The 26,612-nt window shown below is 56.6% G+C and overlaps 1 protein-coding gene across 4 annotated transcripts in view; it reads left to right on the top strand.

Moving 5' to 3' along the window:
* Positions 1-26,612, top strand: part of SCUBE1 (signal peptide, CUB domain and EGF like domain containing 1) — a 128,030-nt gene that overhangs the window by 34,326 nt on the left and 67,092 nt on the right. For all 4 annotated transcript variants that reach the window (XM_074375656.1, XM_074375654.1, XM_074375657.1 and 1 more), the window contains exon 4: positions 9,270-9,404. In XM_074375656.1, coding sequence (XP_074231757.1) covers positions 9,270-9,404 — 135 coding nt within the window. The remainder of the gene's footprint in view (positions 1-9,269; positions 9,405-26,612) is intronic.

Below are 26,612 nucleotides of genomic sequence, written 5' to 3'. Positions count from 1 at the left end.
ATAGGGAGCCGTGCTGGGTTCTTGAGGGCAGGAATCCCATGGAAAGCCCACAATTTGGGCTGGAAAGGGTGAGGCTGGCCATGGGAGGCATGGCGGCCTTTCTGGTGCTTCAGCCAAGCTCAGTGCTGCCTTGTCCACGAAGCTCCCTCGTGCCCACGTCAGCGCTCTTCCTGCTACTTTCCTAAATGTGTCAAGTCTATTGGCACAAAATCATTTCTCAGTCCTTGATGTGGCCGTATGACCCACCCGGGGCCTGGCAGTGAGGGCCCACCGAGCGTCACAGGAACGAGCCAGCTCGCGGCCAGCCCAGTTAGGAAGTCCCAGCAGGGGCAGGGGGCCACAGGGGAGCCCTCCCGCCCACAGAGAACTCCCAGATGGAGGCTGGTGTGCACGTGGATGGCCCCGGCGGGAAGGAGGAGAACGGGCCACCACGAAGCACCCTCGGGAGCCTGATAAGTGAAAGGCCCGGATTTTACATTCAACAGCTTTGGCAGTTGGAAGAAAATGCTGAGTTTAATCGGGAAGATTTGCTGCTTGAAGATTCAGAATTACAGGCAGTACTCAGGGTGGGAAATTGAGGCATAAGGCATTTGACCTGGCCAGAGCCAGGCGTGTGACCTGGCCAGAGGACCTGTCAGCCAGGGTGGCCTGGGGGGCTCCAGGGCCCTCCTTGCTTCAGTGGCGCGTTTCCCAGGGTGGGGGCCCGCTCACCCGCAGGCCCGCAGGGTGATCACGGCCAGCTGGGCCTGTTGTATCGATGAGGATGTTCATGAAGAATACTGTCAGCGGTCTCCCCCTTTCTTTTCTTAGAGCTTCTCACCTTGGTTCCAGGGTTTGTTTTGTTGGTTTTTCTCCCCTTCCCTCTTTTCCAGTCCTCCGTTCTTATCCCCATCAAAGGAAAGTTTTGAAAACCACAGTGCCTTCCACAGATGTACAACCAGGGTCACATTCACAGCTGCCCTGTCAGAAGCCTGAGGGCAGGGGGACGAAAGCTTCCAGTTCCCATCCTGGCTCTGTCACTCACACACTGGGGACCGAGGGCAGACTGCTTAGTGCTTGGAGCTCCTGGTTATAACACTGCTCCTGCCCCAGGCTGAGGCCAAACGAGACACTGTAATGAGAGTGCCTAGCACAGAGCAGGGGCTTGAGGAACTGGTAGGGTATGGAGGGGGGTCCCTTCCACCTTCTGCAACCTCTTCTGCCCTTACTAGAGAGATTAAAGGAAGAGCTGGTATGGCAAGACAAAGGGCAGAGATACAGCAGCACTCAAGATATCCCTGTTCTCAGGGACTCTATTCTCTGGGGAGTAGAACCAAACACACAGAAGATGCCAGTAAATGGAAGTTCCGAGTGGACAGAAGTGCCGATGACCGCCAGGTGTTTTGGCTGCAGCAGCTGTGGGTTGTGCTGCCGTTTGCTGAGATGGGGAAGGCGGAGGGTGGGACCAGGCTTTGCTTTGTTCTTCTGTCTTTGTTGTGGGAGGTGGAGTTAGGAGTTCAGCGTGGGACATGCTAGGTGTGTCCTGCCCCGTTGGACATCCAAGTGCAGCATTGATGTCTAAATCCGGGGGATGGTGGAGCAGGCGGGCCTAGAGGTTTGGGCAGCATTGGCACATAGGAGGCTGGAAAAGCCATAGGACAGGGTGACATTCCCCCAGGATCAGAGCCCAGGAGGAGCCCAGGCTTCATGGACCTGGCTGCACAGGTGCAGTGAGCTTCCAGCACTGCCCGAGGCTGCTTTAAAGGGAGGATTGTCCGCAGAACAGGAAGAAGTGTTTGCCAACCGTATGTCTGGTAAGGGTCTAGTATGTAGGGTATAGAAGAACTCTCACAACTCAACAGTAAAAAGACAACTCAGGTTTTAAATGGGCAAAGGATTTGAACAGGCGTTTCTCCAATTAAGTGCCTGATAGGCCAGGCGCCCCGAGAAGGGCGACCCAGGTGGCGGGCAGGCCAGAACCTGCACGGCGAGGGAGCAACTCCCGGGCTGAGGCGGCTCTGCCTGGAGACCAGAAGGCCGAGGCAAGACTCTCCGCTCCCTTCGGATGTGGTCTGTTGTCAGTTTTCCAACTTGGAAGGGACTTTACCATCCCCCAGAAGGCGCCCCCGCCTGTGATCTCCGGAGCACTTGCGGTGGCTTTGTTCGACAGTTGTTAACATTTATCGGTGGTCTCTGTGCCGGGCACTGTGCTAGGTGCTTTACCTCCATGATTTTCTTTAATTCCCAGAACAACTTCAGGTACTATCATCCCTGTTTTGTAGAGAAGGAAACCAAGGCCCAAAACGGTTAAGTGCCTGCCAGAGGTCACACAGTGTGTTACTTACTGCATCTTGGACCCCAGCTGATGTGACTTGGAGGGGCAAGAACCAGGACCCACAGGCAGTGGTCACAGGGGGGACGCCATGTAGATTGTCATAAGGAGGAACAGTCAGCAGTTGGAGTTAGGCAGCGAACTCCTGGTCCTTAGATGTTCATGCTGCTCAGCCATCACTGGGGGACCACAAGGCAGCAGCTGGGATTGAACATGGGGCCAGATGAGGGATGCAGTGGCCAGAGCCTGAAGACCAGCAGCTTCAGCAGAGCTCTGGCCTGCCCTGGGCTGGCTCCTCGGGTCTGGGTGTGAGCAGTGGGCGTGCGGATCTGGAAAGCTGAGCCCACCACTCATGTGCCTTGTCTCCCAGCGCTGAGCTTGGACTCAGGCCCAGCCTGAGGGGCTTGGTGTCAGAGCAGGGCTGCAATGGGAGACCCTGTGTCTTCCACACTCAGCCGACCTGCTGGGGAGTCAGGAGCCCCAGAGAAGGCCCCCGCTGATGCCCAGACCCCGAGGCAGACAGGTCCCAGGAGACCCCGGTCACACCTCCTGCCTGCTGTGCCAGCTCCTCTGATGGTCAGGGAGTGTCCTGGATCTGGCAGAACCCAGGCCCCAAAGCTCTAAGACCCATGTGTATTTTACCCGAAATCTAATCCATCTGGTTCTCATTTATTTACACTTAACTCATCAAATGCAATTTTGCAAGAGCCGCTCCATAGCCAAGAGGCCTTTCTGCCTAAGCCTCCCTTTTGAAGGGAGCCAGGGGAGGGCTGGAGCCTCAGCTCTCAGGAACCAGGAGGGAGTTCTCTGGGTTGAAGGTTGAGTTTGGTTTCTGAGATGGGCCGGTGCCTCTGCCTGTGTTCCTGAATCTTTGTTGGGAGCTGGGATGCTGGATCTGGGCACGGGGCCTGACACACAGTAGGCTCTTGGCAGCCAGGAGAACATGGGTGGGGTCCGAGCAGAACACAGAGTCTCTGTTTCAAATCGTGAAGTGTTCATGGGAAACAAAAAGCAACCAAAGCTGGATCCAGAAGTAATTTCTAGTTATTATAAATAACTGCAAACCTGGATTCCTGGTCCAAAGGAGGACACGTAGCCAGCTATTAATAAAAACAAACACCACCAGCACCTTGGGCCAAAAAGCAAACCTCACGGGCGAACCACAGCCCTGCGTGCAGACGCCTTTCAGAAGCAACCCCCCCACGGCACACTGGTGTCGGCTCCAGCACGCCTTCTTGCTGGAAAACAGCTGCGTCCATCACTGCACATGGGCCCATACCAGGCACGACCTTTCAGCGGCTGGCAGGGGTAGGGGCGGCCTGTGCCTGGGAGTGGTGGGCGCGCTGAGCAGAAGTGGGCGAAAGTCACACCTGAGGTCTATCTCCCCACCCCAGCATCCTGACCTGTGCTCATGCAGGGCACTGCAGAGTGAGGTGGGGGCACCTGACCCCACAGACCTTGTTTGGACTTGATCTTTGGTGCCGGAGGCTGTGTCCTGTTCTGACTCGCGTCATCACAGTGGCCACTGGGAATGGAAGGAAGAAGCTAGAGGCCGGGAGACCTAGGAGGAGCATGTAGACGCTTGTAGGGAGAGGCTGAGGCCCATGCCAGGGCTGTGCCACCAGAGTGGAGGCAAGACAGGCAGGGCGACGAGGGAAAGTCACCAGCTGGGTCGGGGAGGGCAGAGCTGGAGCGAGGTCCCTCTTTGCTCTCCTTGGCGCCCTTGTCTCCCGCTCCACCTCCCTCCCACCTTCCACCCTCCCTCAGCTGTCTGCTGAACAAATGAGAGCTCACTGCGCACCAGGCACGGGGCCTCAGGCTGGGGAGCAGCCTCGGAGGAGCGCAGGCCCTGTGTCTCTCACCCCAGACCTTGCTGGAACCGTCTGATTCAGAGGGTGCCTCCCAGCCCCACCGGCTGAGCCCAGGGCGGGGCTACTGCAGTTCAGCTTTCCCTCCCTTCCCCGCACCCCCGCCTGCCACCCCCACCCTGACCCAGAAGGGCTAAGGCTCCAGCAGTCCTGGTGGCAGAGCTGAAGATGCATTTGTGTGCTAAACATCCTCCTGGGAAGGCTGCAGGCTGGGGCCTTCCAGAGGGTGACCTGGTTGGTCCAGGCAGCCCACAATGAGCTCCATGCCAAACCCTCACAGAGCCGGAGCCTCGGGTCCTTTCTCCACACTCTGTCCTCTAGTTCTTCTGTTGCCAATTAAACAAGTTTCCAGAGAGGAGCCTCCCAGAGTCTGCCCCGGAACCCCTGGGGCCTCCTCTCTGCTTTGTAGCTGAGTCCCTGTGCCAAGGAGCACCCTGCCTTCTGGGAACAGTCACCTGTGGTCGTAAATAATGATGAAGGCCCAAGAACTGCCAGCAGGATTCAGGGGCAGAGCCCTCCCCGCACCCCACCCTCCGCCGCACATGGGCGCAGCCTCCGCCCGAGGCCTTGGGGCTCGTGACACTCGGCCTTGTCAGGCTGCATAGCTGTCTTCCCCAAGGCCTGTCCCCTCTGCCAGCAGGGCTGGTGGGAAGAGGGGCCATGAGGACCCAGTTCGGGCCAGGTCTGTGAGAGCCCTGGTGGAGTCTATTTGAGAAAGAATATGCAGGCCACAAAGCTTCCAGAACTCTTGCAGGCAGCCCCACCGACGCCCTGCTTTGTACCTTCCACGAGACTCTGTTTCCAGAATTCCTCTTCCTCATCCTCCAGCTTCAGATCACAAATGTCCCAACCCTCCTTGGCTGAGCTCCCATGACTTCCTCCATGAAGCTTTCCGCCTCCATACTTGGGTCCAACATGCTGGCGGCTCGGGGAGCAGGAGCTTAACCAGTGGTATACCTTTAGGTGCCCCTGCAGCTCACGGGGAGTGGAACACATAGTAGGTACTCAGTGTTAGCAGAGGGAATGAATGAACAAAATTTGGGGGGGATTTAGAGGCAGGAAGAACTCCTGTCTGGACAAGGAGGGAGAGCGGGTCCCAGGAAGAGGTGCACGTTTACACATGAAGGCACGGGTGATTGACAGAGTGTGTTTAGAGAACAGTGGAAGGAGGTGGGGCTACCGGAGAGCTAGGCAGGCTGTGGAGAGCCTTGAATGAGCCCCCTCTGCATGCCTAGAAGGAACGAGGATGGCGCCCTGCTCCAGGGGACTGGCCTTGGATGGTGGTGGTCCCTGTCACTGGTGTGCACGAGCACACAGCTGCCATTCAGTTTACCCTGTTGACTCCTGAGCGCCCACTCAGCCTGACCCTCTGCTGGGTGCAGGGATATGCAGGAGACTCAGGTCTGTCCTCAGCCCAGAGCAGAGACAGGATGGCCAAGCCTGAGATCCAGGGCAGAGGAAGAAAGTTGTAAACAAAAGTATGCTTCGTCTGGGAGCCAGGAGCCAGCAAATTCTGCCAGGCACCGAGAAGACTTCGGAGAGGAGGGGGCTTTTTGCCCTGGGCTTTGGGGATATCAGTGTGTTGAGTCAGGGGAGGTTTTTAAGCATAAATACCCAGGGGGCTTACTCTCACCGCCATGATTAGGCTCAAAGCATCCTCATTCAGAGAAGCCACATCATGGAAGAGTGGAGTAAGGGCTTTGGACCCAGACTCGCTGGCCTTCAGAACCTGCTTCCACCTATTTTATAACACTGGGCAAGTCTCTTCCCCTGTCAGGTTCTCATTTGAGAACTGGGTTGATGCGAACAGTGCTCCTGATGTGGAGCTGCTGTGCAGACGTGTTAAGATAAAGCCTCGGCCCCCCAGCCGGGGCCTGGCCAGCAGTGAGGGCTACTATTCATGAAAATAAGGCTACCAGCCCTGCCCAGTCATCCTTGATGGCCATGGAGATGCTGGGGTGGGGGCAGTCCCCACATAGGGGCTCGTCTGTGCATGGAACAGTCAGTTCCACAGGAGAGAAGGAGGAGGTGTGTGTCTCAAGCACTCCAGGAGGGCTTCCTGGAGCACAATCTGCAGTTCCTCTTGTGGATGGGACCACGCACCTCCCACAGGCCACAGGCCAGGGACAGAACTCAAGGTGTCTGACTCCCAGGTGTAGGCTTTCTCCTTGCCATGGAGCACAGCGCATTGTGCCAAATCCTTGGCGCCAAGGAGCAGTGTGCGCTGGGCTTGCCCCCGTCCGGAGGGCCAAGGAACTGAGTATATCCCATCGTGCTGTGCTGGGCCTGGTGAAGGCCTCCAGGTGAACCCAGACTGTCCTAGGCCAGTGCGCAGCCATCTCGAGGACTCAGCCGCCCCATTTGGTCACTATTCAGACCTCACTGTGGGTCCTGTTCGGAGGGCTGGGGACACGGGGTTGGGAGGGGTATGAGGTGGGCCTTGGCCCTTAATCCAGCCCCTAGAGAAGTTGGTGATGACCGCGGACTACCCAAAGGGATTCTGAGACTATGATTTCCTGTCCGACTTGCAGGAGGCCTGTGTTTGGACCACAGTGGAAAAAGGGTGCAGAGGAGGCAACCCCTCTTCCCTGCTGCTTAATCTTGGGGCTTTATCATTTGGGAGTGGGGAGAAGAAATGTTTACATGACTTCCCATTTGTTTCAAATTATTCATCAGCGTTGGAGAGTCATTGTTCCCTGCTAGTGTAAACAGCCCTGTCCCAAGGCTCAGCCACTCTGCCAGCTCACTGAGGCTCCGTAGATGTGTTACGTCATTGTCCTTTGGTTCCTGGCTTCCAGTGAGGTGAGGAGGTGGGCCAGACCAGAGGGGTGGCACCAGGGAGCTCATGGATGATGGGGTCAAAGTAGTATTTCCACACTATTCAGGGCCTGTATCTGTTTTGTTTGTGTTACCAATTGAACCTTTACTAGGGCCGGAGAAGCTGGGGTACAGAGCAAAGAATCTGAGACCCATGGGAAGAACAGCAAAGAATTGGACTCGAAAGGGGTCTGGACTGAGTCCCTGGAGCAACTCCCCAAGTTCAAATCTCATTGTTATGTGTGTGCCGGCCCATGGGCATAAGTGTCTCCCCAGGGTGTTGCTGGGACAGACAGGACTAACCCAGGTATGCTGGGATTTCCTTATGTTGCTCATGGCAGGCAGAGCTGGCTTTGTGTTTGCATCTAGAGTCACAGACACATCCAAGGTGACACCCAGCTCAAGCTCATTTCAGGAATAGCTGGTTCTTCATCACCTCAGTCTGAACGTGCTTGCTGGTGTGGCCAGCTTAGCAGGGGACCAAGGGCATGTACTCGGAGGCTGGACAGCAGATATGAGTCCTGCCCTTGCTCTGAGCAGCTGTGTGACTTTGTCCAAGTTCATCTGTAAGATGGAGTTGGTAACACAACCTATCATTCAAGGTTGCTGCTGGAATTGAGTGAGTCGATGGAGCAATCACTCAACGAGGGTCAGCTTCCTGTTGTTATTAACGGGGTGAACAGGACATAGTGCCTGGCTTAGAGCTGTTTGTGGTGTAGTGCCAGCAGGCGCAGACCCCCAGCAGCAGACACTGCTGGAGTGTGGAGGGGAGGGTCCCCAGCAAAGGCGACCCTGGCTCTGGGCCTTTAGGGAGCCATCAGTGAGATTTGTTGAGTGGAGAAAGGTTTTCAGAAAAATCCTCTGTAGCATTCCCAGCTTCCCCCAGGACCCCCTCCCAGTCTCCTCTCAGCAAGGGCCACCTTTACCGTTTTAGCTCTAACTGTTGGTGGCTTTTAGAGTTCAGAGCCCTGCCTCCCTCCTGGCTGCCACACAGCTGACATTTGAGCTTGTGGGAGAGTAATGACCTGCCTCGCCGTCAGCCTCAAAGGCAGCTGCGTTGTCTCGTGGGTAGTGGAGTGTCTGTGGTCCCTAGGCCTCAGTAGGACCCAGCCGACGTAGTGCCAGAGCTGAGTCCTCTCCCGGCTCAGCGCAGGTCACTGCCTGATTCTTTACCTTCTCACACCCTTTTGATTCCAGAACTGAAAGATGGCTGTGTTAAAAAGAAAAAAGCTCAATGCCAAAGTGAGTGCGTGTGCGTGCGCTTGTGTGTGTATGTTGGGGGTCGCAGGATTGGCTCAAAGCAGCCAGTAGCTCACGTTGCCTTTGTGGTTTCATATATTTGCCTATTAAAATGACAATACAGACATGGCACATTAAGGTTTAAGAAGCCCTTCTTTCATTAAACAAACTGACAGTGTAGGGGGTTATGACTTCGGTAATTGAAACATGCTGTTCTGTTCAAGACCAGAACTCCATAAAGACTCTTTTCAGCCAATAGCACCCTTTGTGCCAGCAGCCTCTGGTCAAAAATGAGTGTCGGCCCTGAGGTCTGTCTCTCCCGGAGAGTGGGAAAGACCGCTTGGCAGCCTTCTGCAACAGGCTTGGCAGCCAGAGGTCAGGGCCTTTTAAAAACCTCCCCTTCTCTGGGCTTTTGAAATCAATTTGCAAGGCAGAAAGCAGGCTGCCCTGGCTTCCAGCCTGTCCCTAACTGCGAGTTCTTGTGCTGCTGGTTATAAATCTGAGGTGTGATTGAAGAAAGGGAATGGTGAAGTTTAGTTGGCAAGGCTCAGAGTGTTGGGGGTGAACAGTACAGGTTGCACAGTCTTCCTAGAGAGGGAAAGTTACGAGACGTCAGTGAAAGCCCAGATTTGGGAGGGAGACCTCCAGGTTTGAATCCTGCCTCTATAGGACCTTGGACAGATGACTTTGCCTCTCTGTACCTCAGTTTACTCATCTATAAAATGGACCAATACCTAGATCTACCATATAGGGAGGGTTGCTGGGAGAATTGAGGAGTTAAAGCTGGTAAGATGCTTGGAGGCATGCCAGGCACACAGGAAGGCCAGGGCTAGCTAGCATCCAGCCGTTGTACCGCCCACCCCTGAGCATGGCTCCGGGAAGTGCCATTGTGGAGCACCCCAGGGAGGACCTCGGGAGTACTGCCCTGCAGCCTGCCCCGCCGAGCCCCCTCCCCGCAGCTGGGGGAACAGACCACGCCCCCTTCCAGCTCCAGGTGTGACTCCTCCTTTCCCCTTCTCTTTCTCTTCTCACAGATGTGGACGAGTGTCAGGACAACAATGGTGGCTGCCAGCAGATCTGTGTCAATGCCATGGGCAGCTACGAGTGTCAGTGCCACAGCGGCTTTTTCCTCAGCGACAACCAACACACCTGCATCCACCGCTCCAACGGTGAGTACTGCCTGTGCTCACCAGTCACACCCCACCCCCAGAAAATGGGTGGCCCCTGAAAGCCCCTCTCCAGAACCTTGATTCTGGGGGCCTCATTGTCAAGGCAGGGAACTTTTGTGGTGGTTTGAAAGGCTGTTTTGTGCTATTGGTGTTGCTGCATGGAACGCCTCCCAGCTCCCTCCCTCCGCCCCCTACACCAGGGCTGTTGGTGTTTCTGGTGTTTTTATGTGGAGGCGAGGTGGGGCCACAAATGGGCAGATGTGACCAGAGAAGCTGTTTTCCTTTCTGGGCTGGGGGCTGGCTGTGGCCAGAAAGAGCAGGGCTCCATTCTCTATGGTCCCCTTCCCCCAGGGGGGCTTGAGGCCTGATCAGGCCAAGTGCTGGTTTCTCAGTCTATTGCATGCCTGCTGGGTCACCAGCCAGCAGAGGGGCCTTGTGGTCAGGGGCCTGCTGCCCTCTGTGGGCCAGGTGGGATGGCAGGCCGGCCTGGGGCGGTGCAGAGGGGCAGGGAACACTCCAGCCAGCTGGAGTACTAAGGCAACCTTGGGAACAGCCCCAGGCTGGGACAGAGCCTGGCCTCCAGCTGAGCCCAGCAGGTGTTATCAGGGCCGTGGTGGTCAGTCAGGGCTCAAAGCAGCAAAGCGGTGAAATGGGACAGCTGGCCAGAAGCCAGGACCCACGTGCTTAGAGGCGAGGGGCTTCCAGGCAGAGGGAATGGCATTTTGGAAGGTGTGGAGTCACATACTGCCTAAGATCATGGCAAGGTCCAGAATCTTGGGGCAGGCCGTGTGCTGCAGCAGAGTGGCGGCGTGCTCCTGGGGCCTGGCCGGTCTGCGCGTTCAAGGGAGCAGATGTGGAAGGAGGACCAGGCCCAGCCTGAGCCCCTCCCCCATGGCTGACTCTAGACCAGGAGGAGGTGCCGGAAGCCACCTGTAAGGGCCTCGCCTCTGGTCTGTGCCACCAGCAGGAGGCTAGAGAGTGGTTCACACTGAAAGGCGGGGAATGGGAAGGGCAGGCACTGGGCTCCTGGTCAGCCGGACCGGGTGTCAGTCCAGCTCTGCCGCTCCCTGGCTGGGAGCCCTTCCTCAGGCAGCTCTGCTGCTCTGAACCTCAACTTCCTCATCTGCAAAACGGAACCCAGTAGGGTCTTTGGCGGGTGGGACCAGGTCTTGGGGATAAAGTCCCCAGTGTACATTAAAGCTGGCAGAGGCTACGAGGTGAGACTTGGCAGCCCTGGGCGTGATTTTTATTTGAAAACAGTTCCTAAGATAGAAAAGAAAAAAAATTTTTTTAAATACAGAACCCAAGGTAATGAAGCAGAACTACTTCACTAGACTCCTCAGAGTTCTTAGTGTTTGCTTAGGCAGTTTCCTCAAAGACAAGGCGGCCCAACAGTCCCCAGCCCTGCCGTGTCCCCAGAAGGACAGAAAGGCCGAGCTCCGCCGCCGCTGGGCACCTGCTCCAGGCGTGCTGTCCAGACTCCCATGGCGCCCTGTGAGACCTCCCAGCTATGGGGTTGAGCTGCCCATGAGGAGGAACCTGGGCCCAAGTCAGATTTTATAAAAAGCAGATTTATGGGGAAGAGAGTGAGTGTTGGTGGCAGGAAGGGGGTCCTGCTCTCATTAAGGAGAGGGGTTTACGGGGCAACCACTGCTCTGAGCAAGCTGTAAAGTCCCCGGGGCCAGGGCGGCCTGAGCCCCTTTCAGCCAGGTTGTGTGTGCTCTGTGCCTTTGAAGAACAGCTTTCCCACGAGCAGGGCTCCAGGTGAAGCTGCGCCCCTGGGTGAAAGGAGGGTGGGCAGGAAGGGAAGAACAGCGTGGTGCCAGACAGCGGCTGTGTCCTGTTTGCCACCGGGTCCTGGTTTGGCCTGTAAGCATTCATTGCAGTAAGGATGTTACAAAGCAAGCCTCAATGTAAACCAGAAGGGGGGGGGGCGGTCAGAGGGATGCAATGTTGTAGGGGGCAGTGACAGTGGCTACTGTGGGGTCATGCGCTTACTCTGAGCTGGCCGTCACATCAGCCTGGCAAGACCTGGTGACAGGTGAGGAGGCTGAAGCCCAGTCCAGTGACTGGATCTGCCCCAGGCCATACATAGGGAAGTAACTGTCAGGCTTCCAGCCCAGGCCACTAGCTATGACGGGATGAGGCTGGCAAGGAGAGAAATTGGGTGGAGGAATAGACAGAAATAGGAGTCACCCACGTCACTTTGGAAGAGGCCACACATGAGCTGAAACCAAGCAATGAGCTAGAGTGGCTACGGAGCAATCCAGGGCAGGTGGGGGCGGGGGCGGGGGCGGGGGCAGGCAGAGTGCGTGTAAAGGCCCTGAGGTGGGAAGGGACCAGACTCCCAGGAAACGCAGAATGCAGGACGGGATGGTAGGCACAGTGAGCCCAGGGTGAGGGGAGCTCGGCAGGGCCCAGACCCTGAGAGGCTGGTGGAATGCAGGCAGGGGTTTGGATCTCACGAGGGGCAGCCACGGGAAGCTGGCTAAGCAGAGGTGGGGAAATGATGCTGGAGAGGGGGCTGGAGGACTTCTAGGGGAACTTGGATGCTGCAGCGGCTGGGCCTCAGATGAGTCGTGCAGTGGAGCCTGGAGTCCACGTGCCCTACCCCACCCCAAGGCCCTGGGTGGCCAGATCCAGATTTTTAAGTGAAGCCAGGAATCTAGGTTTAACCAGAATGCAGATTTGAGGGGGACTCAACCTCAGTCTACATTAACCAGCATATTGGGTAAGAAGTCCCTTCCCTCATTAGGAATTGTGTGTCAATCTCTCAATTTTTTAATCTGGAAAATAAATCAGTCTGAAAAACAGTTGACACAACATTGTAAAAGGACTATAACTCAATAAAAAAATGTTTAAAAAAAATCTGAAAACCAGCAGACAACTTCTTGGATACCTGCCAAAGGACAAGTGACAGCATTTCCAGGGTTCTTGAAGGCTGTGTGGAAGGCTGAAGAGGGCGCTGCACAGGACGTGGGCCGACCACTCTTTAATACCTGTGTGTGGGGACAGGCCTGGGTGACTGGGCAAGCTGCTCCCTCCTGAGCCTCTGTCGGTTGTCATGACAACTGTGCACCATGATTGAGTGTCAACTATGGTGACGACTCTTAGAGCTTAAAATCAGAGTGTGTCCAGGGTGTTGAGACCCAGCTTGTTTTGTACCTAAGTGGCCTCTGATCCTCAAATCAGATTCCTCATGTCATCTGACTCTTCCTAATGCCTGTCAGCCCTTTGGAGCCTCCCCTGAGTGGGGGGAAAGCATGAGGGCTGGTTTTGATTAGAGGGGGCCAGACGCCTGAGCAAGGTCAGCCAGGGTCAGACCAGGCTCCTGGCCGAGAAGCAAGGCCATGGGGCTCAGCCCCTCCAAGTGGCCCCGCCTCCCAGGCGCCAGTGTAAACCCTGGCCCAAGGCATGTACATCTGCCAGGCTGGAGTTGGGAGCTTTAGGGCCTCAGCCTTTCTCCATCTCCACTGGTCATGTGGCCTCTGTAGTTACTCCTACCACTCTGGGCCTCCTGTCTATAAATTGGGACCAGTAATCCCTCCTAGGCGAGTGGGGGCTCCGTTGGGGGAAATGCTTGAAGGGGCCAAGTGCAGTGCCTGCCCTAGGGGTGGCAACTCACACAGGCAGCTTCTTCAGGTCTTTAGAACTCACACTTCATTTGGGGACACAGGCTGTTCCTCTGTCCCAGCTCTGGGTGGGAGGGGACCCAGAGCTGTTGAGATCCATGGCCCGTCTTTCTCTGCTCAGCACTTCCGGGAGCTGGTTCTGGCACCATCACAGCCCACACTTAACCTCGCACTAAGCCTCTGGCCCAGCAAGTGATAAGTCCCACTTCCACCCCACAGCCTGCGGGCAGCCAGTCCAGACCAGTCCCGGCCACCGCTGCCCCACCATGGTCACGTGCCCCGGAGGCCTCTCCAGTACCTGGTGGACGGGCCGCCGGGCAGCTAGCACCTTCACGCGCTCTCCCTCTCCTGCGCCTGTTCTTTTTTCTTAAACTTATGTCATATCTGTGCGCCAAGAAGGTGACTCCTGGATGAACTTTTCGCTTCGAGTGAAGAATTATTTCTTTCAGTCTGCGCAAAATTGATTTAGGGAGGGAAAGGGGCCCTGGAAGGTCTGCCGAACTGTGTGACTGCAGATCAGCGTCTCATTCATCCGCGTGCCAGGCGCCTGGCTGGTCCCTGGATCCCTGCGCGAGCACAGGCAGGCGTGGTCTCCTGTGAAGCTTTCCACCTAGAAAAGGGATTAAACACTCAGTAAGGGTCTTAGGAGTTGCCTTATAATAACCAGCTGAGAAAAACACTCTGGAGGGAGGGACCCGGGGCTTCTGGGGCCCTAGTGTCCCCTCTGAACAGAGGAGATTAATGCGAACAGTCTCCTGGTCAGCCTGGGGAAGGATGGCTCCTCTCACTGGCATTGATCCTGGGCCACCGCTGTTGCGACGGCAATGGATTTGAGATGTTTGAGCCGTCTCCCCGCCCCAGGAAGCTGCCCTGCACAACTGTGCTCTGAAGCCTCCCTGGACGCCCACTGTGGTCTGATCTCTGGTAGTGGTGGAAAGCACCAGACTGAGAAGGAATGTCGCATCGTCCCCACAGTTGTAGGAAGCAGGACAGGCTGGCAGGGGGCTTGAGGGGCTGCACGTGTCAGAGCCCAGCCCCAAGGGCCCTCTGGCCCAGAGGAGACCTATCATCTCTGTTACATCATGATTAGAGCACAGGTTCTGGGGCCTGGCAGCCTAGGCTGGGATCCCAGCACTCATCATCTTTGTGACCTTGAGCAAGTCACTTAACCTCTCTGTGCCTGGTCTGTAAAATGGAGATGGTCATAGTACCTACTTAGTAGAGTTGAAAAGATCATTTCAGTCAATGTGGGCTCTTTATTACTGTTATTTATCACAGGGGAGGAAGCAGGCCCACCCAAGCCCCACGGCAAGCCAGCAGCAGAGTCGGGGCCTGGGTGCACACTGAGCCTGGCTCTGCTGATGCCTGCTGGGTGCTGGGTGCTGGCTGAGGCCTGAGCTTCAGCTGAGGTTGGAGAGGAGGTCAGGAGTCAAGCCTCATCCTAGAGGAACTCACTTTCAAGTTGTGAGCTGGTGGCCCTTGCACTTGGATTTATGCGTGCTCAGGGCAGCACAGGCCCATGGAGACGACTGGCCTCACTCTCACCTGTGCATCCAGCACCAGCTCGCCAGCGCCCACCACTTGTCCCACCTAGGGCTCCAGAGATCAGACCAGCCCCTGCCCTCTAGGGATGCTCAGCTCTATCCTCTCTGAAGGTTTGAGCACTGTGCCAGGCCCCTGCTGGGCACCACAGTCGGGAACCAGGCATGAGGAAGACGTCAGGCCTCTGTCAGCTCAGGCTGCTCCTCATGCTGGGGAGCCCAGCCCCGCTCAGCCCTCCCCAGGAGCTCTCACTCACTGCAACGCCTGTCCTGAGCCGGCCCCAGGGAAGACTGGCAGGCTCTGCCTCCTCTGTGCTCAGAGAGCTGCTTCTGTCTCCACCCCGCACCTGCTGCCTGCATCCTGCAGCTTGGGAGCTCCCAGAGGGCAGGGACTGAGTTCCCCACATCTCTGTGTCTTATGCTGACACGGGCCCTTTGCAAAGGACTGAGGGAGGAAGGAGAGTGATGCTCAGTTCTTGGCAACTCCCTGGGCCCAGGCACTCCACATCCTCAGGCTGTGCAGGCAGATTCCTGGCAGCACGTGCTAATGGACGGTGTGGTCTATCCAAGTGGTAGGGGCCTGGGAGCATCTGTGAGGTCACTACCCGGTTGACTGTACACCAAAGCCCTGCTGTGCTGCCTCCTTTCCCGTCTTGGATGCGCTGGAACAGGCCGTGGGGAGGCTGAGCATCTGCGTTCCTGCAAGGCCAAGGCCCATGCGCAGTGGATGCCAGGCTGGCGCTCTCCCAGTAGGGATGTCATGGGTTTACCTGAGCGCATTTAACATTTAATGTCCTTCTGAGCCTGTTTAAATGCTCATAAACATGTGTAGGGAACCACATTGCCCTCCCACCACCAGCATTCCTTGTGGCACTCAGGGCCACATTTTCACAAAACTCAAGATTTGGCATCAAGGGTAACACTGGCTCCAGCCAGAATCAGAGGTGGGAGCCGGGAATAGGAAGCGAGGCTTCTTTTGCATGAAATGATAACAGGGGTAGGAGAGCCGCATCTCCCATGTGCTCACCGCGTGCCAGGCACTGTTAGGAGCACTTTTCATGGCCTGACACGTTGCATCCTTACTGTGACCTCATTTACAGAGTAAGAAGCCGAGGCACAGGTTGGTTAGGAAAGTTGTCCGAGGTTGCACAGCCAGCAGCACGGCAGGACCCAGGCTCTGGCAGTCTGGCCTCTGAGCCTGGGCAGACTGTGTGGAGGGCTCTGACGCGGCTTGGGCCCGCTCTGTGCCGCCGGCCCAGGTGGGGTGCGCCCCGGGAGAAGCAGAGATGCCGCCTCAGCTGTCCCCACCGGCAGCTCCACGGGCGCCAGCTCTCCGGGTACCACAGGTGCCTCTTTAAGCATCAAGAGTTCAAAAAACATTTTGTGGTGGAAAGTTTCTGAAGTGGCTCGCCCCCTCTCCTGCTCGCTTCAGGGGAACAGCCTGAGTTGGCCTGGCCTCTTTTCCCTGCAGTCCACGCAATTTGTTATGCACTCGTGACCGAGACAGCCGCTCCTCCCAGGGCCAGAGAGTGCTTCTCCCTGTCCGTCCCCGTGCTGAGCGCCCCAGGCTTCGGGCTGGAAGTAACTCCTGATGTTGCCGCTGGCCGCCGTCCGTGCCACCGTCCCTAGTGGCTCTTGCTGTGAAGACCAGCCACCAGGGTCCCACACGCATATGTGGGCAGGAGGCCGAGGGCTCGCGGCCGGTCAGGGAGAGGCTTGGGCTCCGCCACAGCTGTTCGCTCCCGGGAGCCCTTCCCACGCGTTTGCGAGTTTACAGGCGTGCCCTGAATGACGGTGCCCGTGACCTCTGGCCAATTAGAGTTAATCCTTTTGTTTATTGGACCCCTGCATGAGTTATTTTTAGGATCTGTTCATTTTATCTGTAAGTTTATACCCAAGTATAACTAGAGCCAAAATAATAGGGTTTTTACAACTTTTTTATTTTGAAATAATTATAGAGTCATAGGAAATGCAGAAATAGTAAGGAGAGACCCACATGCCCTTGGCCCAGTGTCCCCTCTGTGGTCACTCCTTACGTCTCTGGAGAACAGAGCCAGTGCCAGGGAGCTGACTTTAGCGCGACGTACACGTGTGGGTTCTGTGCCACTTCACACGTGGACTCGAGGACCCACCCAGCAGGCAGGCGTTAGCATTCTAATAATAATTGAATAGCTAAGAACTCTGCCAGGCGCATTATGAGCACTTTGCCTGTCTTAACTGGGAGCCATGTAAGTTAATGTTCAAACCAGTACACTTCAGAGAGTGAAAGGAGGCGCAATTAATTGTGACAGGGCAGCAGGTATAAACTGAGACTTTCCCAAGCAAGCGAAGACATATGGCCACCCTCATATTACCTCATTTAACCCCTTCAACCTTTCCTCAGGACGTGATTCCCACATTGTGGGGTCTGGCCAGGCCTTGACCCAGGGGGCCCCAGCCTGGCTCCTGCAGGGTGAGGGACATTCTCTGCCCTGTTTCAGGGCTTTCCATCATCAGCTGTGAGTGCTGGGTTCCCTGTGGGTGTGTATGGCAGGGAACTTTCTCTTTTAAATGAGGAGAAACAGTGGCCTTGCCCAAAAATTACCAGCCCCCCCCCCCCGCCCCTGCTCCTCCAGACTCAAGGCTGCCCCTCTGGCTGCTCCTCGGGGTGGATCACCCAGGCTGGAGCTTTGGGCAGGTCCTTCTCACTCCCCCCAACCCTGCCTCCAACCCTGCCTGCAGACCAGGTGGGCGGGAGAATAAACAACTCTCCATTTAGCAGGAGGATTTACGGTGCTGCCGGAGAAGGCCGGTCCTGGCCCTTTGCAGTCCAGAGCGGCCCTTGAGGCGGGGACAATAAATCCAGCCCATTATCTTTAACGAGCCTCCCACCCCATAAACAACTCCTTTGGCTGGTGAGCCCAGCTTCACGCCCTTCTCCTGGCCTGGCCTCCAGCCAGCCCCGGCCAGGCAGCCCTGCGGGGACCCCAGTACTATAGGCATTGGTGGTGGGGGCTCCCCCAAGCTGCAGGGCCTCAGGCCTCCCAGAGTGGACAGTGCAGGGGTAGCTGGCCCTGGCCCTGGCTTCCTTCTCGGCTGCAGGTCCTAGAGCTTCAGTTTCTTATCTGTAAAATGGAACAAACATTAGTGTTCATCATATAATTTTTTTATGAGATACATATACATGCTGTCCCCTAGTGGAGGCCTGAACCTGAGACCCATAAAACTGTCAGCGGTCCCTGGGCATCGCTGTGTGCCTAGCACTGTGCCCGGACTGTGCCTTGAGTAATCAGATCCTGAGAACAGTCCCGTGCTGTGTAGCAGCTTCTCCCATCCTGCCAGTGAGAAAATGGAGATTGAGAAACGAAGAGATTTGTCTGTAGTCAGTGGTGCAGTCAAGATTTGAACCCACATCTTACCAACTCCTAAGACCGAAGATACTGAATGAACAAATGGCTGGAGGAGTGGGAGCTGGGGTTGCCCACAGCCTGGAGCCCCGTGAGGCCTGGGGCCCTGCCTCTCCACCTTCCGCCAGGGCCAGGCTTCATCCTCGCGCTGAGTTAGAGCAGCAGCTGTTTCCAGGCTCTCCCTGTCCCATCCACCTTCCGATGGCAGCCAGAGCCGCTGTTCTCCATGGCCCTCTGGCCATGTCATTCCCCACTCAGGACCTCCTGTGGCTCCTCTCCATGCCATGCATGTCGTGAAGCCTGTCTGCTGAGAAGCAGACCCTTGTCTCTCCTGTGCCAGAACCTCTGTCTTCCACGGTGTGGCCCCTCGCCAGTCCCCCCACCTGCCTTCTGCTCTCCCTGTGACCAGGGGGCCCTTTACCAGTTACTGGCCTTGCTGTGTGCTCTTGCCTCTGCCTCACATGCCATTCCCCATCCCCTCACGTTCTGGAGAACTCGTCATCATCCTTCAAAACCCAACTCACTTTCGTCTCCTCTGTGAAGCCGTCTCTGACTCCAGGGCAAGCATGTCATCCTCCCGACAGGCACCACATGGTTCCGAGCGGCTCGGACCTCTCTTAGGGGGCCGGTGGGCAAGCTCCTGAGAAGGCCACAGATGCGTTTCTTGCATCTAACACAGGGCAGGGAGCGGAGGAGATGTGCTGAATGGAAGTGAAGGAGGACTGGATTCACCTCATGAGGGAGATGATGTCTGAATGTCACAAAGTGCTTTCACGTCCCTGGTGCCGAGCAGCAGCTGGGGGACTTGCCCTGCGTGTTGTGGTCTGGCTGGTGCCACTACTGAGGGCCCGCCCGGGCTCTCTTCTCTCCCACAGCTGTGGTCCCGTGCAGGTCAGCCCGGGCCTCTCCAGCAAGACAGCCCAAGATGGTCAGAAGTTCAGAAACGCTCCCCCGCCCTGTTCATGTCTCCATGCCTCTGCGTGAGCTCATTGCTCTTCTGCAATACTGTTCCTCCCTGCTGCCCCAAACCTGTCCTCTTGTTCCCCAGGGTCCCCAGCAGCTGATCCAGTGGGTGCCCACACGTTTGTTTACCAAGTGAAGTGACCACTTGGCAGTCTGTTCAAGTTAGAATAAATGGTAGGAATCAGCGTGATTTCCCAAAGTTCTGCCTTTGAAATGAGCCCTGGGGAAGGGAAAGGTACTCGGCATGTATGGAGTTCCTACTGTGTGCCAAGCCTTTGGCGCCCTTTACTCCTCCAAGGACCCTGGGAAGTAACAGCTGTCACCCCGTTGTGCGAAGGAGGGAACGGAGGCCCAGGAAGAGACAGCGGGCGCAGCTGGCCTGGGACGGAGCCCAGGCACTTGGGGCTCCGAAGCGCGTGCCCTCGTCCTGGCACGTGGGGGCATTGGGGGTGAGGCACTGGCTGTGGTGCGGAGCAGCTGCTTGCGTCCTGCTGGTGCGTCCCCCAGCGCGCTTGTGGCTGCTCCTCCCAGGCCCCCCAGAGCTGCTGTGAGAACACTCGAGGCCACCACGTTGGCCTTTCCTGCACCTGGACTCCCTCCATCTGTCACCTATTGGGAGGGAGAAACAGACTTGTTCTCTGTTCATGGCAAGGCCGGGGCCTGAGGTCTGTGAGCTGACTGTCCCCCATGGCTTCCTTTAGGGTCCCCGTGGAAGGACGGATAGGGTTGCCAGATAAAATATGGGACACCCATTTAAATTTGGGTTTCACATAAGCAATGACTAGTTTTTTCTTTTGGTATGAATATGACCCATGCAACACTTGGGACATACGTATATTCGGGAAATACTTGTTATTTATCTGAGAGCCAGACTTAGCCAGGTATCCTATGTTTTTATTTGCTATATCTGGCAGCCCTGGGGAGGGAAGGGGCCATCTCTAGCCTCCGGAGCCCGAACAGAGTAAAATCTTAGGAGGTAAGAAAGTCTCACAAGCCTGTGTTCCCAGTTCACCTGGGCCTCAGAGGGGCTTGGATGCGCTTGTGGTGACGCCTAGTGACCAGCTAGGGAACTTCAGGGGCAGGAAGAGGAAGGACCATTATCCTTGGAAAGAGATGGAGGAGAGGGTGAGTGTGCAGCTCCAAAGGGACAGACACTGTAGAGTTGGCCAAAGGGGGCTGGCAGGTGGTGCAGGCCAGCCTTTACTGAGCACCACCTGCGTCTTGAGAGGGGTGGTCAGGGACCCTGAGCGGGAGCCATTCCCTCTTGACTCTCTTTAGTGGCCTTCCTCCTCTGCTTCATAAAGGAGGAAACCCAGCAAGTTCCAGGCCACACACCTTACAACGAGCCAGAATAGGCGTGGGAAGTAGAGCTGGTGAAACCAGGCCCACCCCACCCCCACCCAGTGATGCTGACCTTCCCGTGGCACCTGCAGTCTTGCAGACATCTGTCCACGTGTGTCTGCACAGACTGCCACGTGGTCCTCACAGCCATCAGACAAGCTCCCCCCCACCTCACAGAGGCAGCTTTCCAGGGGCTCCCAGTGGCAGGACTGGTCAAGGCACAGGAGATGAGAAGCTGAAGGGAGGCTGGTGTCCATGTCCGCTTTCTGAGAGGGCAGACCAGCCCAGCCTCTCTGCTCTCACCTGACATGCCAGGAGTCAGCCACAGTCTGAATTCTCTGTCTGTCCATCTGTTCGTCTGTCCTGTACATGGTGCCTGCCCACCCAGTGAGCAGCCGTGGCAAAGGACTTGGTCTTAGCTGAAAATGCACCTGTGACAGGTGGGCGCTCGAGCTGGGCCTGCACAAAGGTGCTGCCCAGCAAAAGTGTAGAAGTGAGTGACTGAGTGGGTGAGTTATCCCCGAACCAGCAATGCCTCGTAAGCCACCTCCTGATGTGACGGAAAGAATGAGGAACTTGAGGGTCAAGGCACTGGGAGCCAAGGCTCCGTGTGGACACTAATGACTACTGCGTGGCCCAGGGCGGGTCCAGTCCGGCGGACTTTGGCCCCCTCAGTGGAAAAGTTGAGGCTTCATCTAGATGCTCTTTAAGCTCCTTTCCAGTTCTGGCTTTCCAGAAAACCAGTCCCTTCCAGTTCTAGCTTTCCAGAAAACCAGTCCCTTCCAGTTCTAGCTTTCCAGAAAACCAGTCCCTCTGGCAGTTTGCTCATATGCAAACTCAAAGTAGGGCGGCTTTGATTTGGAGCCGGGCCCTTGTCCGTAAGTAACCAGGTACTTCGGGGCCAGCCACACTACAGGTGTTTGTTAAACACGCATGATGGGCTGGACTGTGGTCCGGCCGCTGTGAGAGCCAAGTGAGTGAAAGGCACAGACAGAAAGCAGGCTGGTCCTGTGGAAGGAGACCCTCCCTAAAGATTGGTGGAAAGAGAGCCCACAGGCCAGTGAGCAGGGGGATGTGGAAGGAGTCGGGAGTCAAATCACAGGAGGGCTCGATTCTCGTGGCTGCACCAGCTGGCCAGCGAGTGCTGAGGGGAGGCGGGGTGCACATTCAGAAGGGCCGGTCTTCCCGGGGCCCTGGCAGGGGGCCTTCAAGCCTGGAAGTAGGGCTGGAGGTGGTGGGAAGGTAAAGGGGTCTGTGTGCCTGGGGATCAGTGGGAAAGGATCAGGCTGAGGGCGGTGAGATGCTGGCAAGGACAAGGAGCAGAGCAAAGTCCCCCGGAGGGCCACCGAGGCAGCCCAGAGGGCACCAGGGCTGGTGGTGTGAAGTGAGCATTCAGCCAAGGTGCTGGGACCCCTGTGGGCCTGCTGACGGCACCTGGCATGCAGAGTCATGGAGACGGTCAATTAGGGGCATTGGCAAAGAGCCTGGCATGGGGCCTGGCACTGGGGAGCTCTGGGTAAGTGGAAGCCCACAGTCTTACTCCCATTTCCCATGTAGGGCCGCCCCTAGGGTTGCAGCCCAGGGTAGGCTGGACTCACGGTCGGCTGGGGGTCTAGTCTGGGACACCCCGGCCAGGCCTGGAATTGCCAGGGAGGATGTAATTTTGGGGGCACAGGGTGGGAGACAGAGTCCTGCATTTCTGCTAAGCCCAGGCCTCATAATGAGAGGCTCTCAGCGCACCATCCAGGCACGGATGCTTGGAGTGTAATTAGGGGCTCGAGGTGGAGCCGGACCGGCGGGTGGGCAGGCAGGCGGCACAGGCTTGGGGCCAGCCCTGCACTGCAGGCAGCAGCCGCCTGGGCCTTCAGACAAAGGCATCATGTTGCCTGAGTGTTGGCCACTGTTCTGATGCAGAGTCCAAAGCCCAGAGTGGCCAAGCCCAGGCCCCTCGCCAGTACAGCTGGGTTCAGCGAACATTTCTCAGGCCTTCACTCCGGGGATGGACATCGTGCAGGGCCAGGGGTGGGGGAGGCAAAGAGTCGGCTCAATCTTGGGCCCTGCCTCCTCAAGGACCCCCAGTCTGGTGAGGGAGACCCAGCAAACTTAGAAGTTACAATTCGTGTTGGGGGTGCTATGAGAGAGGGGAGTCCGGGGTGTGGAGGCCCAGGCCAGGCCCCTAATCCAGCCGAGTGACTCAAGGGAAGAGTGGCAACAAGGAGGGCTTCCTAGAAGAGGTGACACTGGAGCAGAATCTCAAATAACTAGTCAGAAGCTACTATTCAAAGGAGGGAGAGTGTGTCCCAGGCAGAAGGCTACATCCCCAAAGGGACCAAGGTGAGAAGGGAAGGCAGTCTGTGCTGGCTGACAGCAGAGCATCCCTGTTACCTCAGGCCGTGGCCCGCAGAGGGAGTGGGTCTGGAGGACCTGGACCACCATGCTGAGAACTTTCAGCCTAACCCTATGAGCCCTGGCTGGCGTGGGGGCATCAAAGGGTTTTTAACAGTTAGGAAGACACAGTCACGTTTACGCTCCGGGAAGTTCCCTCTGCAGCTGGAGAAGGGTGGGTCTTCAAGGCAGACAGAACAGGGTTCAAGTTTCAGCTCTACCACGTCCAACCCAAGTGACCAAGGGCAAATTGCTCGACCTCTCTGAACAGCTCCGTAAAATGAGGACAAAGCTGCTTACCTTGCAGGGTAGTATTGTAAGGGCCTGTGTTCTGTCTCTACCTTTGTGCCAGGCCTGGGGCTAGGCTCTGCAGATCAGGAGTGAACAGGGTGTGCTCCTGGCTCTACCTCAGTGATCTCAGGCCGCGGATCTGAGGAACATGGAGCTGTCACTCCCTGGCTGGGGGAAGGGTTGGGTGAAAAATCAGGCACTTTGGAGAAGCTGGCGCTTGAGGTGGGCTTGGAGAGACAACATGGAAGCGTGGACATAGCCAGGGAAGGCAGGGGCCTGGCCATTTCAGGGCTCCAGATCACCATGGGGAGTTAAGGAGTAGAAGGGGGCCACTCTGGTTTCCCTGCCCCTCCCCTGGACGTGAATGCAACACTGCCTCCTGGAAGCCCACTGGGAGCACAGGTTCTGAAGTGAGCATGAATGCCTGTCCCACCCATGACTCCCGGACAAGTTACCGAGCCTTTCTTCAACCTACTCTCCTCGCTTGCAAAGTAGGGGTAACAGCACCTACTTGGAAGCGGCCATGAGGCTTACAGGCAGTTATTCACGTGAAGTGTGTGGTGTGCCGTGGGCGCTCGGTAACGGGAGCAAGGCTGTCACCAGCAGCGAATTTCTGCCCTGCTTGTTCTGCAGCACAGAGGCTGTCTTGCTTTCACGCTGTCCCTAGATCCAGCCCCGCCGCCTCGCCTTACCTCAGTTATTAACCTCTCTGTTCCTCAGTATTCTCGTCTGTTAAGTGAGGCTAGTACCATGATAGAACCGCCCTGCGGAGCTGTCAGGAGAATTCATGAGATAACACATGTGGAGCGTGCGGCACAGCCCGACGCACAGGCAGCTCTGGATGGATGTGCACAGCTGTTGTCATTGTCACCTCTCCCACGGTCCCATCCCCGCCACTGCTCCTGCGCCTTCCCCCCAAAGCAAGACCCTTCTGGTATTTCCTTCAGCCCCTCTTTGAAGCATGTGGGAGCCCATGTTTGCTTTACCCTGCCTAGCTTGGTCGGCTTGCTGAGGCTGGGCTGGGGAAGGCAGCAGCCTCTTCCTGCCACCTCCCAAGGCTCCAGCCCCATCCTGGGCTCCGTCATTTTGTACTGATGAGGTGGAAGGAGAGGAAGATCCCTTCCTCCCGAGTTGGGGGAGGGCGGAGCAACGTAATTGTTCTTTTCTCCCTGCTCTGCAGTTCCCAGCTTGCCTTCCCTTCCCGAGTGTTTAAGGGACAGGGATGCGGAAAATGATGTTATTGATGAAGTCACCATAGCAACGACCCCTGGGAGGCACACATTCCAGCTTTGTTATTCTGGCCGGGGGCTGCTCCTAAGTACAAACAGATCGAGCCTGCACCCCCCCCCCATACACACTGCCCTGTTTTAGATGCATCCGTGAACTTTGCTTTGCAAAAGACACGGTGTACACACTGGTTTGGGGTAGGCAGACTCTGCCATCGTTTACCTCTGCGCACACTCTTGTGGACCATCCAAAAATGACAGAAGGCCTTTGGGAAAATAGGCCCTGGTGGGAAAGGGCTGCAGGGGGCTGTCACAGGGGCTAGGGAAGGCATGAACCTGGGGAGCAGCCCTTCAGAAGGAAGCTCGGGGCACTTGGGAGAGGAAGGTGCAGCTCGGAACTCTGGCCCTGCCTCTCATGCACAGTGTGGCCCTGGCACGTCTTTCCCCCACCCTCATCCAGCCTCGTGTGCTTCTTTATGAAATGGGCATGCAATAGCCACATCTCAGGCTTTATAGCGAGGGGTAAATTAAGTAAAAGTATAGTTAGAGCCAGAGTCCCTGCCTCACATCTTCTGGAAAGCTCAGAGAAAGGGGTTCTGAAATGTGTCCCTAGTCCAGCCCTCCTCCCTGTCCCCACAGCCGCTGCCTTCCCTCCAGGCTTCTTCATCCCTTTTGGGGTGAGAACAGTAGTCTCCCACCTGCTTCCTGCCTGCACTCTTGCCCCGGCAGGTTCCCTCCATGCAGCATCCAGAGATCTTTCTAACACAGAGTGCATTGCTGCCCAATTTACAAGCTTTCTATGGCTCCCCCTGCCCAGGGTGAAGGCCCTCAATCCTTCCCTGCACCCTTAGCCAGCCTCACTGGCCCAGAGAAGGGACTGCATGCTGAGTGTCTGTGAGGCAGGCAGGTCCTGTGACTATCCACTTTCCACAGGTGAAAACTAAGGCTCAGAGAGGTGATGTGATTGTCTAAGGTCATGCAGCATGTGACGGAGTCTGAATATAGACCCGGCAATGTGGCAGCAATGCTTCTGTGTCCTCGTTGCTCCCCGCCCCATCCTGGGCACCAAGGAGACACTCGGTCCGAGTTTGCAGAACATAATCGGATTTGGATGGGTTGGATCAAATTAGAGTCGACCTGGCGGGCAGCCTGGCCTGACTGGCAGCAGGCCCCTGAAGCCCAGGTTTTCTGGGAACAACTCTGAAATTCTATCTCACTTCTCAAGGAGGGGAGAGAAGCAGAGCTTTCTGCTGGACTCGGCACTGCGTGGTGTTGAGAAGGAGAGTGAGGCTGAGGCAAAGCCTGCACCTGGCCCCGCGGCAGCTCCCTTGTGTGCAGTTCCAGGAGCAGACATGGTACAAAGCAGGGGCCACAGGAGGACAGAGTTTGAGCTGGGACCCTTCTGCTCGGCAGGCTCGGAAAGCCTGCTCGGTGCCCAGTTCTGGGCTCAGCCCTTGTCCTGGAGGAGCCTGCGAGCTGGCATCAGTGGAGACAGTGTGCCAGCCGGAGCTGGCAGGAACGGGCCTGGCTGCTTCAGAGGAGCTGGGATGGGGCCGCAGCAGGGTGGGGGACCTGGAGTCCCTTCCAATGTGGAGCCCAGGACCATTCTCCTGGAGCAGAAGTGCTTGGTACCCCGCACCTTGCATGTCCTGGGGTTCACCTTTAACATTCAAACCTCTGCTGGGCCCCAGGAACACTACCTGTTAGCTTCCTGCCCTCAGGACAGCCTTCCTGAGAAGACAAGAAGGGAGTGCCATCTGCCCTACCCCTGAGGCTCTGAGGCACAGAGGAAGCCATGCCAGGCTCCATGTGGTGGGAGTTAGTGCCCTGTTCCCCGCCCTGCCCTGTGCTGCCTCAGTCTCTGAGCCACCATGACCTGTAAGATGAGGATGAAGTGGACCATTCTGGGATCTCTAAGCCTGTAACTCAGAGCCTCCCAGAGGGGTTGGGGCAGAGCTCCCCAGGATACTGTGTTAAGTGAGGGGACAGGGGGCTATCCCATGAGTGACTGCAGGACTTCTCAGAGCCTTTAACATGTGTTGTGAATTTCCATCAGGTGTCCTGAGGTCCTGTGTTTCATAGAAAACACAACAGCAGGTGCCACAATAGTGCTTTCCAGGCTCTCTATGCCTCTCGCCTTGCCCCGTAAATAATAGGCAGTGGGTTTAATCTGCTCAGAGGTAAGATCTCCTTCATTGCTCTCTTCTCTTCCTCCCTCCTTCTCTTTCTCACCCCCGTCCTTCTTCGCTTTCTTTCCGTTACTGTTTGCTGATCCCTAATTCTGCCAGGCTCTGTGCTGGGTACTTAGGGTACAGAAAAGAATAAAGCTCAGGTCTCCCCTCAGATTCCCCCTGTTTGGCAGGAGAGAGCAACTTAGCAACTATTCACATTTAACACAAGGCAGAATGAAGCAGGAGCAGAGTAGAAACGCTTTGATGGCAGT

The sequence above is a fragment of the Camelus bactrianus genome, chromosome 12 (genome assembly GCF_048773025.1).
Source record: "Camelus bactrianus isolate YW-2024 breed Bactrian camel chromosome 12, ASM4877302v1, whole genome shotgun sequence".
Lineage (NCBI taxonomy): Eukaryota > Metazoa > Chordata > Mammalia > Artiodactyla > Camelidae > Camelus > Camelus bactrianus.
This window is presented reverse-complemented; position numbering and strand designations above follow the sequence as displayed.